This window comes from Branchiostoma belcheri, unplaced genomic scaffold (genome assembly GCF_001625305.1).
Source record: "Branchiostoma belcheri isolate BF01 breed outbred unplaced genomic scaffold, Haploidv18h27 scaffold21, whole genome shotgun sequence".
Classification (NCBI taxonomy): Eukaryota; Metazoa; Chordata; class Leptocardii; order Amphioxiformes; family Branchiostomatidae; genus Branchiostoma; species Branchiostoma belcheri.
Genome location: NW_017803602.1, coordinates 2,373,772 through 2,392,241, shown reverse-complemented (window position 1 = coordinate 2,392,241; position 18,470 = coordinate 2,373,772). Strand labels below are relative to the sequence as shown.

General features: G+C 40.9%; 1 protein-coding gene across 1 annotated transcript; it reads right to left on the bottom strand.

Annotated features, from left to right (window-relative positions):
* Window positions 1-2,495: 2,495 nt before the first annotated feature.
* LOC109469638 (prokineticin receptor 2-like) lies at window positions 2,496-10,625 on the bottom strand. The gene is made up of 4 exons (XM_019768173.1): window positions 10,005-10,625; window positions 5,920-6,650; window positions 3,514-3,612; window positions 2,496-2,557 (listed from the first exon to the last, which is right to left on the bottom strand). The coding sequence occupies exons 1-4, from the start codon at window positions 10,520-10,522 to the stop codon at window positions 2,496-2,498; spliced, it is 1,410 nt and encodes a 469-aa protein (XP_019623732.1). The 5' UTR covers window positions 10,523-10,625.
* Window positions 10,626-18,470: the final 7,845 nt, after the last annotated feature.

Below are 18,470 nucleotides of genomic sequence, written 5' to 3'. Positions count from 1 at the left end.
AGTCTTTGTCCTTGCAGCCATGGTATTCCTTTATCCTTAGTTGACTGTTGCAGCACCCAATCTATGGCAAGGGCAAACAGAATTGGAGACAGCACACATCCCTGGCGGACCCCAGTCACTACCTCAAACCACCCGCTGAACCCATCATCTGTCCTTACACAGCATTTGGAGTCAGCATATATGTGTTTGATGGCTGAAATGACTTTGTTGGGTAGTCCGTACATTTGCATGATGTTCCATAATGACTCATTATGTCAAATCAAATCATAGCTGTCCGAGGCCATTAGCTTCGTCTTCAAAGGATCTTGTGATAGCCGATTGTCTTTGATGGCCATATTGACAGTAATGTTGCTCACACATTATGACTGAACACAGTGATTGATCTAAGTGATGATCATTAGCCTCCTTCGCAAACTTCTGAGGCGGCGGCGTTAATTTTTTTTCGGGGAGCGACGTGAGTTACTCGTATGCCGCGAAGCTGTTTTGCCGCCGAGGGACTTACAGCGAAACCGTCCCTCCGCAGCATATTTGTAACTCGCGTCGCTCCCCCCCCCAAAAAAAAATAACGTCACCGCCTCAAGAGTCTGCGAAGAAGGCTAATTATCACACTCATAACGTCGCGTTAATGACGCATAAAAAGCTATTAGAAAGGCGGATGTCGTCATTGCGGACTAATTAGCTGGCCCGGGTGGGATTACGTATCGCGGACCACGGCTGATGGCGTGGCGAGCATGGCGTAAAATATCGTTTTACGACTTGAAATACACTGCCTATTAGATTAGTTACGAACGCACTTTTCAACCGCAAACACACAGACTTGCCACCATTTAAGTATGTGGAAATGTCCCTTCAAACAATTGATTTGTCTTTTCGTAGAAACACTTATAATTGATATCTCCATAGAGACACAAGTTTCGTTTCGGGGCGTGTCAGTTTGCTTGTATTTCGTGATAGTTGTGGTCAGTAGAACTTAAGGTCTGGATGGATATTTGCATAATACCACTAAACCATACAACATTAGTTCCGAAATCAAAGGAATCTCCAAATACTATACACTTTTACATAATATCATAGTTTTGGTTGGCCAGTATTGTTGTAAACATCTTAACGCTTGGAAACAAAAAAAGTAATTATTTTTCCGTTGAACGGTGGACGTATCTCACGTCCCATCTTCTACAGACCTTCATTTCTTTTAATAATTAGGTTATCTAATGTGCGGACCTTTTGGAATAGACAAGATATGTAGACTGTTCGCAGCATCACGAACAAATCATGTGAGATTGCACTCTTGTTCATGATTGGTCAAATGTCGCAGATCCAATCATGGTGGGCTCATATTTCTGTCCCACCGGTCCTCGTTAACCTGGGTCTGACCGTCGCCGGCTGTACCACGAGATTGAATTACATTCCGAAATAGATTAGAAGGAGAAAGGATGCTGCAATTGTGCTCTAACACAATCATCATCTGTGTGGCGGACACAATATTGTTATTCCACAGATATTTTTTTCTATGTAAAGTGAATATAAAAGCAAGAGATTTCAAATCTTCGGAAAGTATAATAAGTTTTATGACTTCATTGACACGATCATTCATTCCCACGCTATCTTTATACCAAGTTATCTAACCAAAATCAGAGTTGAAATGCCTGGAAAATAAACTTCATTTACAAGTACATCAAAGAGCACCTCCTCCATTAAGCATACAGACAAAGCGTTTGTATCCTGCGGCAATTTAGATATGGTAGCAGAGAAGTTAACGCCCGAGCTCAAACTACAACGCCGAAAATAGATATCTTGAAAATGACTTTGAGCTTACCAAAATGATGTCAACATTTGATGCGACACCTTAGCCCTTAGACATAAAAGCGAAGTCTGCCGCCGGTGGAATATATTGTTGAAGGTTTGAGACGACACGATATACATTATCATCTGTATGTATATTTGTGACATGCTGGCTTACCTAAAATGAAATCTGGGCACCAGTCTTTCATGGTATAGTCTGACACATTTTCAGAAACAGCTTTCCATTATGAATAATTCTACCCACGGAAAGAACTTTGGTGAAAAAATCTTGAAGAAATGGCAGTTTTGTTCAGAGTATCTCAAAATACTATGACGTCGACAATGTACCAGTTTATAGATTTACTAGCTGAGGCAAACGTTGCAACCAGCTGCAGATAAAATGCCGTTGTGCTTGTTTTTCTTTTTATTTTAAAACAGCGGCCTAGAATGCGTGCAAACGTATGGATGCGGTCTGTGCAATAATTTTACCTTCAGTCGTTTACGTGTGTGTCTTAGTAGCATAAATAGATTTCAGCTTGCATGCGTTGTTAAAACCGCGCGCATGGATGATCCAGATGTCTCTCAGGACTGCTTTGATAAAGTGTTTGGGATGCTTTTAGTGTTCATTGCTTGCTTGCATAGGCGGATGCAGTTTAGCCTGTTCCTTCACGTAGTAGTCATTTCTGTTTTAAAATTTGTTATGGGAGAAACTACTAAAACTCGTGACTAGCCGTACTCGATTGTAATGCTGTATTGAAAATTCTTCCTAGCCCGTATTATTTAGTAATTAGTTTGCAAAGTTTTATTCTATACCTCTTTTTTGTATTATGCTCAATATTTGTCCTGAATACCGTGTACAATTGCCGTGCAATAATGGTCTTTTTTCTAACGACACTGGCCCTGTTTTCGTAGATATTGGGATGCCTCTTATGTAAATGAAATTTTAGCTGATGTTTTTTTTTCTGTCAAATATAAAGCACTGGGTGAGTTTTCACAGCGTCTATATACGTCCCTCAAATTCAAAGTCAGAGCTTCCCATGCCGACATTGCATCTCCCTGTGACACATATTTCAATTGATTCTGACAGACAGATTCGTTCAGTAATATGCATGGCGATGATCTAGGGTTTTGAACTTTTTGGCTCTAGCCTCTGCAGGGCTCATGGGCCTCTGCACCCGTGTATCATCATCGCCATAATGCGTTTACGAAGAGAGGGAGCCAGACAAATCACAATCTCCTGTTAATATCATTGGAGATTGCCCTTTCCTGTCTGAAGAGGCAGAGCAGCTTCCCATCGCAGAAATTGTAAGCAATTCTTTCTCAGAGCCCGACCGGATCGGACCTGACCGGATTGATAAATGTTCTTTGGAATTTCAGGAAGCGTTATTATACATCCCTGTCCCTCGGGCGGCGCAGTGTCTGGAGCACGGCATTGAGAGGCCCTGTGTTCTTGTATCCCTGACACTAAGTTAAATGTCCCTGGACACCGTCATCAGGGCGTGAGAAAGTTTTGTAACTAGTTTCTTCGGGCACCTTTCTTTGCCATTGATATCTTGAATGGATCAGAGAGTGCTTCTTCATCAATCATAATCTCCTAGTGCCTACATGATGAGGACTAGTCATACGGTAGCTTCTTTCAGACTTTTTTTAGATCATGAGCTAGCAAATATATATGTATAGAGAGAGAGAGATCAGAAAAAAAACGCGTTACGGCTTTCTTTCTTCTACCACGATCCACAAGTACCATTAATGAGGGCAATTTCCCCTCTTTCCAATTGTGACCTAAGCATTTTAACAGGCCGTGGCATCCCTTCCTGTACAGATCCGTCACTTGGTTTAAAAAAAGACAACACACTTACAAACTTTGATGTTGGGCAATGTTATGTATTCTAAAGAAGAGCCATGGCTAATAGACTACCTGATCACAGCAGCCCAGCTTGGAGATCAATCTATATTTAGAAGTTTTTAAACTGGACATGGGCACTGACCCATAAGGCAACTTTAAATATGCATCCTAATTTTGGCACTCCAACTGACACTCTATCGCTTGACTTCACCTAACGGAGGGACCATATACAATTGTCTTTTTTCTTGGACATAGCCAAACCTATACAATGTGCTAGCTCATAAGGTGTTACTTATAGCCGACACTGCGGTAGTACTGCACTGTACCGTAGTTAGCTGCAGCAGTGGTTTTACTGGCAGCATGCTAAAACGTCGAGTAGGTCAAGGTAAACACTCGGCGAGGCTTCCAATGACTGCTTCCACAGGCCTATCTCTGAGCAATTTGTATGCTGTCTCTAGTTTTTAATTATATGCATTCATTTATCAATAGATTTTACTGTTGAAGATAACCAAAAATTACAGCGTGGAAGAACATAAAGCCCCAATCCAATTAAAAACGTTCTCTCCGAAGAGGTTTTTGGCCATTTTTTCTCTACTTATATATACCTGTGCAAACCATGTTAAGATTATCTTTCTACTGTGGCAAGATAATGGAATTGGGCGAACCGTTCATGAGAATGAGAAGTCTGTGCAGACTTTCGTCATGCATGTTAGAAGGAGTTAAAATGATCCTCTCCTTTAACCTCTATTCGAGCATCTTTTGATCACAGGGGCTCAGTGAGGTCCAATTTCCGGACCAGAATGATATATTGGTAGAAGGTTGGGGCTTAACTACATACCTGGACATGGCATCTCGAGCATCATGAAGTGTCGAATTTTTAATTTCTTTTCAATGTTCGTTCCAATATCCAATAGGATCAAGGGTTGCATTGGAAAGAATCACGGAAAATTACAGACACAAACACGCGGAAACACAGATGACAGCTTCCTTGTGGGCGTTACCCAAGTTTGCAAATCAATCAATCTAGCTTGTTAAAGACTCGACACGCATGTAGCATTCCGGATGTAGAGGGCTAGCACCTGTAATCCTGAGATAATTGCCACACGCTGGAAGGACTACGTGCAAGGCTATCTCTGCCTCATGGCGTACTTCCCGAGGATAAAGTAGACATGCTGTGCTCTGTATGTTAATGTGCACAACGTGTATTTGTAAAAGGGTCACTCTCAGGGGCATTCATTCTACTGACCATACTTTACTGGTGAGCAGTTAAAACGTATAAACCTGTACATCCCAGTCGATTACTTATGAAGCTACACAAGGGATGTCTATCTTAAAAGTGTGTTATATGTATACGTGTTGAAGTTCATACGAAAAATTCTACATCGTTTGAAATAATCTTCATTGAACCAGGACGGGGGCCGCTATAGACTATTAATCACCTTTTATCCGTTGCCCAATCACAATTTCTAAAGGTCAAGTTTTCTGGGCAATCTAGTTCGCAGTTACCAAAATACTGGTTTAAAACAAAATTTGAGTATAGAATCAATATATTTTGCAACAGCAAGCTGAAGTTCACAATTTTTCAACTGAGTACAATAAGACAAGCCAAAGCTGATGAAGTAAATTTCCTTTGTTCTTCTTTGAATTTTTTTCTTGTGAATGTTATGTTGTTTGTGTACTATTTCTCCTGATTTCGTGCAACACGATGTGAGCAAACATGTTCATCTGTTTGTAAAAAAACATACGTACAATTAATCAATGTGCAGAACTATAATTATGCTGATGTCGTTGCAATAATACGTACGTGCTGCATCGGCAAGTTGTATATTCATCGCACATCTACAGAGATTTAGAACTATCACACTTCACGTTTCAATAAATTCCTTGTAAAAGATTAGGCTGATCCTTTATATGAAGAAAACGATTTATTTTCTCAAAGTGCACAGCTAGACGACACTGCTGAATTTGTGGTGAAGAACTAGTCTCAAATCACCACACGCTTATCTATGAGTACGCACACCCTGGAATATTGTGGAAAAAATTACGTGGGATTTAATTGCCAGTCACGAAGTCTGTAAATACTTTATCATGATCACAAATTCAATTAATTACAATTCAACTTTTGATAAAAGCGAATGCATCGACATACTAAATACATCCAACATATATATGTATTACATATAAACATGTACTAGTATATATACAATGCGTATGCCATGGTCTTGAGCGAATAAATAAATTAATTTATACATATGATACCATCTCCATACGACTAACGCTATCGTGTGAACCTCTAGTTGAACGCATGTGTTCTCTGTTGTTCACTACGAGCGTGTTGTCTGCAGTTCTAGGTGTTATACTTGTTGGATAGTCAATCCGCTGGCGTACCTCACGTCTACTGAGCTGATTGTTTCTATACATGGACTTGTTTCGCAGTGAAAGGTATAGATCTCTTGGTGACGTTTTGATATAACGGGTGATATTGTCATTAAAGACCACATAGACAAGGGTGTTCATCAAACTGTTACTCATGGCGATAGCTTGGACCATGTAGAAAAGATTTAAACTCGTGGATATTTTCGCCAAGACGCCGATGTAAAAGTCTCTGAGGATAGAGTATATGTGATAAGGAGTCCAGCAGAGAACAAACATGATGAAAAGAGCGAATAACCGGACGGACTTCCGGCGGGAGCGTGACTGGACGCGCGCGTGAGACGCGTTGTGCTGCCCCGGCAGCTGCCGCCGCCACACCTTACAGACCACGAAGGAGTAGACTACGCTCATGATGACTGCGGGAACGGCGAACTCACCGACCACTAGGAAGACGTGGAAGCCTTTGTACACGTGCTGTAGGGAGACAGGCCACAGCACCCCGCAGAACACCGAGTCCCGGTGTTGATATGGGACAGTGCGAGAGAAGATGGCGCCAGGCAGAGCCAAGACGAGGGCCATCACCCATATGACGACAGAGCTCCAACCGGAGTTAAAGCGACTCGTCCTTGCATTTTGAACGACGAGGTACCTGAATAAAATAAAAACTAGATATCAATCACCCATCAGAAAACGCACAATTGAATTACTTTCAGTTCACACACAGCCCGCCCCCTGCGACTCCTAAATTACGTATCGTATGACCACCAAATTTTCAGAGGATAGTTTAGTAAAATGAAATCATAACAACTTTGGTTTTATCATAAGATATACAATCATTTTGACGTCATTTATGTCTTTTATGTCATTACTGAATTTTGAAAAATGGCGTGACAACACAAACATATTAACTCCCTAATATAGAATTATGACCAGACGTTATCTGAGATGAAAGTTGGCTCGGGCATCAAAGGCCTTCCCCTGTCTGAACAGGGTTAAGATCCAAATACATGTATCTATCAGGATGAAACTTCAAGACTCTGTAGCGTAAGAGACAGGGTGATGTAGGACCAGATCTCGGCACAAAAATTGCCATAGACGTCCGACATCATTCTTCAGGAGATCAAGGGTAAATTGCAAGTAAAATGAAATTAACTATGTCTGGAATGAGAAAAATGTGAAAGTTGAGACTTTCCTTATCATGACGTATGAGTAAACATTTGTAAGCATCAGGAAGGCTGTTTGTTTGGCAGTAGTAGAATATAGGCCAACTGTAACCGTAAAAGGATTGAGCTGCATGGTACCATTGTTGATTGGGATCAGGTGCATTTTCAGATCTAACCAAAAAAGTTACGATTACTAGCATCCTACACACGTTTCTCCTCACTAGAATTCTGGTACTTTACCACAGGAATTACTGTAATCTACTGTCGTCCTGAAATCAATTTCCGGCAGCTCTAGCGAGTCAAATCAATGGACAGGAAAGGTTCAAGACAGAGTTTGGAGTACATTTTCCTTCCGAAAGCAACAAGAAACGTTGCATTAGATTCGCCAGTCTCTGAGGAAATCTTGGCGGTAATAGTGAGTGCTTTGTATGAAAAGATCAAAGTTGCAAATAGCCAGGGACATGTTCATGAATCTGTCTGACCCCAGGATGACGCCGCTGTATATGTTGTGCCACAAGTTCAAACTGATAAGGAGAAATTTGCTGCCGCGTATATTATCTTCCAACTTATTTTGTCCACCGGGAAGGTGTTGAAAGTGGCAGAGGTGGTAATGAGAAGGCTCCAACGTGGATGAAATTACTCCCAGTCATCTCACATCCGGTATAGAAAGAAGGGCACGCACAAGTTGTGGCCGTGTGCCAAGGAATTGCCCAAATGTTCTAGCAATTACGACGTCGGCACGTTACGTGACGTTGTGCATGGAAACAGGGATAAGTTAAGCTGATGAGCTATAGCCTATACACATAGCAGAATGCCTTACTTTGGCAATGCATTGCCACAAAATTATGATATACAGTTCCATTTAACCTTGAGAGCAAATGATGTGGGGTTTTCCCCCAACTTGCCTGAGCACTAATTTTAAAAAAAAGGCCGTTATTTGTGACGACAAACGGAAATTAAGCTGTGATGAGAACATAATTCTACCACTTACGATGTTCATCGGCATTTATAAGATATAAACACATGTCTTCAATTACTATTATTACTGGGGTGTGCGTACACCATATTGTTAAGTCAAATATAGTGAATAGCAAATGATATATGGATCAACACAAATTATATTGTACGCTTACTAGCTATAGATTGGAGCTTGGAGCCGTTTGTCTTAATAGCTGTAAGTAAATAGGCCGAGCATTATCATAAATCTCATCCACCAGCGGTCTATATCTTTATTATATCTAACAGTCTAGTTCATGTCATTCTGCCGAGACTTGAAGTGTGAAAAAAGAGTTGGAAAACACCTAGCTAGTTACAAGTTCCATACAACTGTTCATTCACCAGTCGTTGTCCACAGTGCAGAATATATAGAACATTGCTCGATCTGTGCCTGATCAACATCCGTGTTTTAAACTTTTGTTTTCACTCTTTTATAGGATTTAACGTATTCCAAAATCTATATCTAACTGCTAGGCGGTATGGGGCAATGAATATGATGATTCAGTACGCAATGATGAAATGTTAAAAGTTCTGCTTTAAATGATAACAGCCCGGTAGAATTTTTAACATATGTAAGGACAGCGTGCATTACTCCAATGGGTCACCTTGATACTCCACACTTCAATTGGTTTTCCAAAAGGTGCGTTATCAACCAAGATAGCAGTTTTACTCTAAATGCGTTCACTTGAGAGTTATTAATGTGCATGTACGTCAAACGGATGCTGCATACGTACACGCTCCGCAAATTAGAGCTGCCGTGTAAATGTAGCCGCTTTTATCTGCATGTTTTCCCAGTTTCTTTCTCCCTCAACAAACACGAAGTGAGCTAAATGTATCGAACGGAAGGACTTCGTGACAGCTCTTTATTGACGACGTTTCAACAACAGCTACGGTGTCATTTATTTTCGTTCACCAACACCATTTATCTTCACTGGCCCACCAAACTTTGGCGAAAACAGCCTGTCCATATGAGACGAACGACAGTTCAGCACTTGTTGTAACATATCCCAGTGGGATCAGGAACCCTCATCTGATGTTAATGATGACGGTACGTAAGATTGCTGGTCAACCAACAAGTGTGTGGACTCAAATTGCACATTAGATTGGGACGTTAAGCCTTTATCGAAGGAAGGTGATTACATGTAACGTTAAGCGGATTTTTCTCAGTTTCACAAATATTTAAACATTTGCAACGTTTTCATGTGCCCTTCCATGGATGGTGCATAACAGTTCGACCTCAGCTGTGAAAAAATTGTTCGCAGACTGGGAAGTTTGCCCAGAAGACTCGTTTAGAGACTCTAATTGTGGATCCCGCAAATCGTTGTAAGACTTTTCCTCACCGAGATATTTGTTGAATCATTACGTTAAGTCCCGGAAAGAGCCTAGAAAACTTGAAGTGTCTTAATTTTAAATTCTTAATGCGGAAGTCATTAAGGTAACAGATATTTGTCATCATTAGATGTCATTTTAATGAGACGCTAAGTGCTTGCGTGATCCGGAATAATTTCCTTTGCTACATCAGTAAACATAGCAACGAACGTGTGTGTCTTTTTATCATTTGATTTTTTTCTGTTGTTACGATTTACATACATTGTACACAGAACAGCATAGCGTAAAAACAGTGGTGAATACGCCAAAATAACAACATATACGACGGATACAAATAATTCTTCCATATGAATGGAAAAGAAAGTCAATACAAATCAAGTACACGTCGATAGATTGAACTTGATGTTACAAATCTAGCAAAATGTGATACTAGCCCAGAGGATCTGTTGGTTGTGGAGTTTAACGTCAGACCTGACAGTTACTTATAACATTTGAATAATAATCCTGTCACCCACCTGTCGATACCGATGGCGAGCAGTGCGTGCGTGGAGACGTAGTGAGAGACGGATGTGAAGTAGTTGACGACGGCACAGAGTGCCGTGCTGTGGCGCCACGCGCCCTTGTGTACAACATGGTAATCCATATTGTACGGCAGGCACAGCAGGGAGACTAGCAGGTCTGACAGCGCCAGATTGCCGATGAGCATGTTGGTGGTGGTACGGGTCTCCTTGTAGAGAAGGAACGCCAGCAGGAGCAGGAAGTTCCCTACTCCACACACCAGCATGATCAGGCTGTACAGCACTCCGATCGCTATCTCGGACCCGTCTAAAGAGTTCGTCGGGCCTCCGGGCCCAGCATGGCTGAACAGGTTTCTAGTAGCGTCCGCTTCTGTTTCGTTGTCACCGACAAGGTCCAGGAAGGCCTTCATCAGCTCATCGAGATCAAATGCAAGCAAAAGATTCTCCAACGAACTGTTGTTCGGGAAATGTGAAAGTCCATCTTGCAGATAAACCGTGTCATTTGCGAAACTCATCTTGCCCCTCTGTCAATGGTCACATAGACGGCAATGGCAGCTTGTAGTTATGGGATGTTTGGTACCGTGAGGTAAATCTTCTAGCCTGGCGTCTAGTTAAACGGGAAATGCCTCATCCTCTAGTACCTTCAGAAGTTGACGTTTTAAGATGATTATACGGTCTCGGTAGGCACCGTATTAGGCTACTTGTGGGGGTTGTGCCAGCGACGTGCACGGCTTCAGAACGATCGTCACATGATTTGGTTTGATTTGATTTGAATGCTTTATTTATACAGGATGGCACTGTTGGCCAGAGGTCCAGTGAAAGGGGTGGGGTCATGTAAATTATTGATTTAGAAAAATAAACAAATTAGAAATAGCTAAACACTTATAATTACAAAATTTTCAAATATGATAGTCCTGGTAAATAAGCTATTGCCTTTGAAGGTAAGTCGAGACAAAGGACAGCTCCTGATACAGTCAGTGATCTTCCGATAGTCCCTGCTTAGGCACCTTCTGTTTGATTGAATCTTGGTGGTTCTGGTGGTACGACAGATTACAAAGAGTTCATTAACAATCAATCAAATAAAAATCCCAAACGAAGCAAGTTCAAGTTAAAATTAAGCACAGAAATAAAGTAATTCATCTAGTCTCATCTAGTAGCACATTATGATACGATGTTAAAATGGAATTTTGCCACATACATAATGTATGTTATTTGGACACAGAAGCCAACAATTAAAATAGCTTATGCTATTCACAACCCTATTTGCATGATGACAGGTTAAATCTAGAATTGTATCATAGCTCTAGATATCTGACAGAGATATGAGGTCTCCGAACTCCTGTTACGGATTGGATGCGTTCTTCTTAAGGCGTCATCAGTCACCTGGAAGCGGAGCCTCGGGTGTTAAGCCTCTGCACGTCAAAGAATCCAACTCACCATTTGATAAGAGTAGGCCTGGGGGTGACGCAATGTGCTTTCCTGAAAACTGTGAGCCGTGTTGGAGCCGCCTAACGTTACATGCTTCATCTCTTTGGACCGATACCGTATGTAATTTGGATGGTACTCAGAACCTACGAGTATATCAGATTATTACTGAGTGATGAAGCTGTTGCCAGGTCCAAAACAAGTGATTAAGTTGGAAATTTCGAATTTAATAATAGGTATGTCATCTGAAGAAATATGGAGTACATAATAATAATACATCAAGTGACACTGCTTGTAACTAGAATAATCCTCCATAAAGTCATAAAGCCGTGACAATTGGTTACTGAAAAGGCTCTTCATTTATGATCGGCAACACTGCATACTTGTAGAATGATATGATTTCAATAGTATGAGTTTCATTGCAAATTTGACCTTATCACAATAACGTTAATTACACGCTTGCCCCTCCTGTTCACGGTGCTCACTCGGTGGTTTATCATGTAGCTTGACAGATGTTAAGTCACCGTAAACACCTCGGAGCAATTGACGTTCCACAAACTACGTCATAAAAACTCTAACGACGGAAGTTGCGCTAATTTGCAACACTGCCCACTGCATGGGCCACCAGAGCTGTTATTCTGCCTGTAACCCACGCCATGATCCTCGTCACTGCGCCAATTACATTACACAAGCTTCTTCAAAGGAGTGTTTGATGATGAATTGGATACAAGGAGTTGACATGGAATCAACAACCCTGCTCATTAGTACTAAACACATGTACAAGGGTCCTCAACCGCATTTCTTATTTAGCATGCTGTTAACTGTGATATATAGACAGTGTGAAACACCCCGCCACTTACATATATGATGTAATATGTTTTCTGCTTCTAACTGGGATAGCTAGTCAGTATTATCGTTAGTTTTTTCATCCGGAAGCGAACCTCTAGCAGGGTATATCCGTAAAAAGGCACACTAAATTCCAGTGACCGGGGCTTTAGAGATGTCCTGTCTGATGGGATGTAAATCGGAGGTCCTGTGTAGGTGTGTAGGTGTGTGTGTACTACGTGTGTGTGTGTGGGGGGGATACCTCGAGCACAACTATTCAGACCGTTTTTGTCTGGAACCTGCCAAAATCTTTTTAATTTCAAATACTAGTAGGTGTTTCAAAGGAAGTAGAAAGTTGGTAAACATGTTTTAATGAATGATAAAGAAGAAACACTTGCAAGTCTGGACTTCTGCGGCTTTTACTTACTGTGTGTTACATCATCAGGCAAACAACAACCCTGGTCAGACGGACTGCGTAGAGTTGTCGCTCCATCAAATATCAGTATGTTATTACCTGTCATGTCGTGCATGCAAATCAAGCCTGACGCTGCGCCTGTAAATCCTTTCATGTCTGTTCCTTACTCACAACGCCAGGATCTTTCTAAATCATCAGCTTGGATCATTCGTGCGACTAATGGCTTTGAAGCTCTATGTGCAGTCTTGTGCAGTCTAGAAGCGATTATTCTCGCACTACAGAAATCATACCAACTACAGAAATCAAAGTTTTGTCCAAATAACTTTGTAGTTGTCGTTTTGTTCGCATAACTTTACCGGTAAAACGCCTTCATGCGATGCCAAGTCTGTACAGTAAGTACAAGCGGAGTACGACCAGACTGACAGAATAAGAACTTTATTGCACGACGATTGCACGTGGTACATTGTATGGCAAACTACATAAAGAGAGAGTAACAACAATAAAATAAGTGTGTTGAATAAGACCTAATGTCGAATAAAACCTAGTATCATATCTATATCATAATCATTCAAGTAATAAGGGATATCACAAGTTTTTGATAAAGTGGCAGATGTGATCCACTCGTACCGGGAAGGACCGGTATGATACCCATCGATACATGTGGTGGGTTCTTTAATGTACTCGAGGTGAGGATCTTCTCAAATACAGGTCCCATCCGATAGAACATTTACTAAGAACTCGTTTTCACGTGTATACCTCCGTTGACTGAGGAAATCGTTGCCACTTCTGGGCATATGGTGACTTGCAAGGAAAACATTGAGCTTGCAAGGAATTTTAACCCCAAACCGTTAGGTTCCAAGTCAACCGCTCTAGTGACAAGACCACCATGTTTATTTGAAACCAATCAGTGGATGACGTACATCGGATGATGCATGGGATTATCAAAGGAAGCCATCGGTAATTAACCCTGATCAGTACCGGCACGGGCGGCCAGGTCTGGCCTGAGGGCTTACATGTTCAATCTGTCAGGCCTACGTACACAGTAGCAACAGGAAACTGCAATTTTCCTGCGGCAAAAATGATATTGAGGAGCCGAAATATGGAATATTTATTTGCTGGTAATATTTGATCTCTTTTACTTTATGACAGTGTATTTCTTTGTTAATAGACAAATTTGAACAACATATTGTCGGCTTGTATCTGTCAACTTACATATATTATCATTATTTTGTTTTGTAATGAAAGCTCCTGGAAGAACACGTCTCGATGTTGAATGGAATTCATCAAGACTACTAGAATTATCTATTATTGACCGTCACTTTACCCTGAAATAACCTTTTATATCTGTTAATGGACTAACGCATCTGGTTGAATTAAGACAGGATATCCTTGAACCAAGGTGTTGAGCTTGGTCAATATGTTCGATTTTCCTACAGGAAAGTGGTTCCGGTCTTTTTATCCAAACATACGATATAAAAATCAATTTTCCTTCTCCCACAGTAGGAACGAATCACTTAGAGACGGGAATTCCACGTTGCCAGATTTCTACTTACTTTCGCCAGCCCTGAGCTGTTGCGGAACGTAAATATGTCTGCAGAGCCATAAAATGGCAGCTGTATTTATGTGCTCTGTAACAACAAATGTCAACGTCATTCACCCAGAAAACTTCTCTCACATTACCCTTAAGTCTTAAAATCTATCACTTTTTATTATATGGGGACCATCTCAGAACTGTGTTTTTTCATTTCAACATGGTTGATAAATGTATACATACATTCAATCGTTATTGATACATACATGTAGCTATACTTAGGTCTCTATCTAAATACACATGTGCCCGTAAGGAGTGTAGCTCCCGGCCGGGTTTTGAAGTGGGGAGGACACCGGTTGTCGTGGTCATGGTTATTGTGCAGTTTCTGTGCAGCTGATAAGTGATGTAAAAAATTGTCCCGATGGACTGTCGGGAGCCGGGTTAATTTTAACTTCCAGAAAAAAAGTCTGGCGTCGCAGGGGTCCCACCGAGCCACGCCCGAAAATGCAGAAAAACAGCCGGCAGGGCCCCTTTATCCAATTGTGACCCAGAAGTTGTGACTTAAGCATAACTTTTACTGGAAGTGGCATCCTTATGTAGACTTTAGAATAAGAAATACATGTACATTACACCAACGCTGCTACTTACTATTACTGTGTGTATCCGTCATTGGTTTGAAGTAAAGACTCTACAGACTTACAGGCTGTAATGTTGGGAAATCTTACGTATGGAGCCACCGGCTGAGAGACATCACAGCAGCCCAGCTAGGAGATCAATCTACCGGTCAGTGCCCTGTCTCAACTTGGACAGGGCACTGACCCGTAAGGCAACTTAAAATATGCATCCAATCTTAGTCACTCCAGCAGATTTTATTGGGCAAGCAAAGACGGGACGTCTTAATTTGTTGGTGAGGTGTTAAGTGAAGGGGTTTCGGATAAAGTCAAGTAATGAAGGTTATCTCGAATAGTCTCCATGAAAGATGCTTGCAACATAATAGATAGAGACTTGGTCAGGCATTACTTCTGTGCAATGTTTATAGTTGTTAGCTTGCTTATTGCATTTTCTACCTCAAGTGCAAGTTACAGCCATAACAGTCGGTCCCTCGGGATTTTACGGCCCATTCACATGAATCAATGACGATAGAAACTCTCCACTTCAGGCGTTAACTATCGCTTCAAGTGGGGGCTATAAAGCACGACCAGCTTTATGTGCCTGTCTACATGACGTCTCTACATTACGTTAGGTTTTATACATAGAGATATAAATCCTAGATGGACGTTGTTTCTGATCCGCCTTGCATTAAAGTTTACGACGAGATCAGTTCATATTTCCGAATCGCATCAAGTACGTCATGTCACATGTAATTATATGACTAATATATTGAACTCATGGCAATTCAAAAGATGCGATTGGATAAATACCGGTATATGATGGATTTTGTCGCGGGTAGATAATTTGTAAACGTAAGCATCAAAGATCAAAACTAGGTACATCCAGGATTTAGGGCTCCAAGAGTAATCAGTAGACATTTGAGGTACATGTACATATTGCTAGTCATGCACTATGAGGTCACTGGCCGAAAAGTGGCAGTATGTGAGTGAATGATTGGTTGTCGCTTCTCGGCGTCTTTTGGCTAAGATCAAGTGTAGTAGTAGTTACTGTAGTAGTAGTGTAGTTGACCTTCACTAAGGTCATTACAGAACGGTACCAGCTGTGTTAAATATATTTCATCATTACCTGATGGCTTAGACCAGAACCAGGGATAATTAATAACCAGTTAATGGTCGAAGAAAGCATTAGCGCACGCTGTCGATATGTGGGCAACGTCTGAAGCATAAACCCCTTTCTCACTGAAGCGTAAAATGTGCTCCAGACGTAACACTAGAAAATAGAGCTATCAACAAGAACTATCAAAGATAACGAGTTTTATTCTGCGGACCATAGAGACAAGATCACCGAAGTGAATATAATTTTGACGGCAGTTTTGTGTTAATATTGATATGACCCATCCATACAGAGATTAAATAAGCCCATCTGCGTAATAGTGTTACAGTTAAATACCGCATAGAGAGAGAGTCTGGAAGCCCTGATATACGTTCTCATGATAGGATTGGTATTACATTCATTTTTTTAGAAAAGTTTTGGGTAGACGTTGAATCCCCATAATACTAGTAAATATCGATCAGTGAACCTGAGTAGAATTTATCTAAATCTTTCCTGATGCCCGATGGCAGTGTGACGCAACCATATCGTATGAATGTACTCTTGCTACACTGGGCAATTCAAGACCACCGGATTGTAACTTATTCTCAACATTTCCATCAAGGTATCTTCTGAAAGTCAGCGACTGCAGACAACGCCTACTTCAATTTACAGAGATATTCTTCAAGCTATCTTGCGGTTTGAAATGCAGATAACACATTAAACCTGCCTAAGGGTGGCATTTTCACAGTAACAGGATTACTGTAGATCCTCACGATACTTCAAGATGTCACAAGGAGCCGCACAGCTGAATAATCCTACAGTCAGAGTTAATCGTCTGCCATAGTTTCCGCGATTATTGGTGGGTTTTTCATCTGCCAGGAAATCATGCACTTGCCTGGCTCCTTTGACAGATACTGCGAGGTACAAAAATAAGATTAGGACGCTTATCTTGCTGTAAGTTGAAAGAAATTTTGATGGTTTAGTGTTGGTAATCTATGTTAACACTTTTCTTATTCTTCCCTGTCTTGATCAGTTGTTTGATCCTCATCAGTCTTGAATATCAGGGTTTTATTTTTTGTATTCCTAACTTGAACTACGCATGAGCCAGATATCTCCAACCATCCACTGCAGCGTGTTTCATTGAGTTATAGACGGTAAAATATGGCCCTATAGAATGACATGTCATATCTTGACTGAAAACTAAGCACATTACCATGGCAGGTACACACGGTTCTGGTTGTTATGTAAAATCAAGTACCCCTCACAGAGAAGGCGTGTTCAGCCGTTCAGGAAAGCAGCTTCATGACACCAGACGGCACTTTCCTCATAGTCGTTTTCAGTCTTCCAGACTACCCCCCCCCCAATATGACCCTATCTAGGATGATATGACTGGAGACTAAACATTACAGCTTGAGGGATGGGATTGTAATGCATGATAAGCACTCCAGGTATCAGCCGTGGTCATTCGGAGAGGACAGTAGCTTATGATGTACAACTGTTGTGATTACTCAGTTTGTTTCATGTGACGTAATGTTTTTAACCGATCTGTGTATTTAATTAAGGTAACAAACATGTCAATACGCCAAAAATTATGCCAATGATAATATTGCAAGCAACTCGATATTTTCCCAAATCATATCCAGTTGCTTGAGTAACTGTTTTTTGGCGTATCTTATTACCTGTATGTCTAACCTTCACCGACGAAACAAATCGATAGATGGATTTGATAATGCACGGTTTGTTTTTATGAATGTAACTTTTACCTTATTATAGTAACAGGATATTAGTGACTGTGGTTTCCGTTAATTACTTCTCAGCAAGCTATACATTCGTTGGTTTTCTCATATTCAAGTAGTGTCCTGTTGAAATCAATCTTACTGGTGAGTCAAGGACTATGGCAAGAAGTAGGAGGGCATTGAACCGGCGGCTGTTGTTCTAAGATTTATGGCCTATAGGAGCCTATAGGTATTCCGCAGGTGTCTTCGAGACCAAATAAATAATTTTTATGAACACAGATTGTGGTAGGAAAATAACTACAGGAAGTACACCCTAGAAGTGCGATCGCAAACGTATTAAACAGTAGATACATAAATATCGTAATTACTGAGCTTTTTTATCAAACAAGACCTCGACCTTGTCATATTTTTCCGTTACTCTGTTGTCCTTGAAACTGGTTTTATTGACCTCGTACTTAAGATCTCAAGACGATTAGAGGGAGAAGAAGGAGCTCCGGTTTGCTTTCTGACAAGATTTATTGGCTCTACTTTAAAACCAGTATCTGCCTCTGGTTACTTATATTTCAAGGCCGAATACATGATTTTTATACACACGCTCTCTTGTGACGTCACACGACGGTACAGGGTGTGTCTGATAATTTCAAAAACATCCTGCTGACCTCCACCATGGATGTAGTGTATTGAAAATATAGTAATTTTGACGTCAATAAAAATCCTCTATAATTTGTTGAGGGATGCTCTTAGCCTCGTAGCAGATAAATCCCCACGTCCCTGAATTTTGAGCCAGTACTTATTAGATACCCACTCAACTGTATTTACCAGCTTAA

What these genes read in the sequence shown, in the direction of transcription:
- LOC109469638 (XM_019768173.1), bottom strand. Translation starts at nt 10,522, where the DNA reads ATGAGTTTCGCAAATGACACGGTTTATCTGCAAGATGGACTTTCACAT. An exon ending in ACACATGCGTTCAACTAGAG is followed by an intron (nt 3,613 to 5,919) that starts GTTCACACGATA and finishes TTTTAAACCAAG; the next exon opens with TGACGGATCTGTACAGGAAG. An exon ending in ATTAATGGTACTTGTGGATC is followed by an intron (nt 2,558 to 3,513) that starts GTGGTAGAAGAA and finishes TTACTAAATAAT; the next exon opens with ACGGGCTAGGAAGAATTTTC.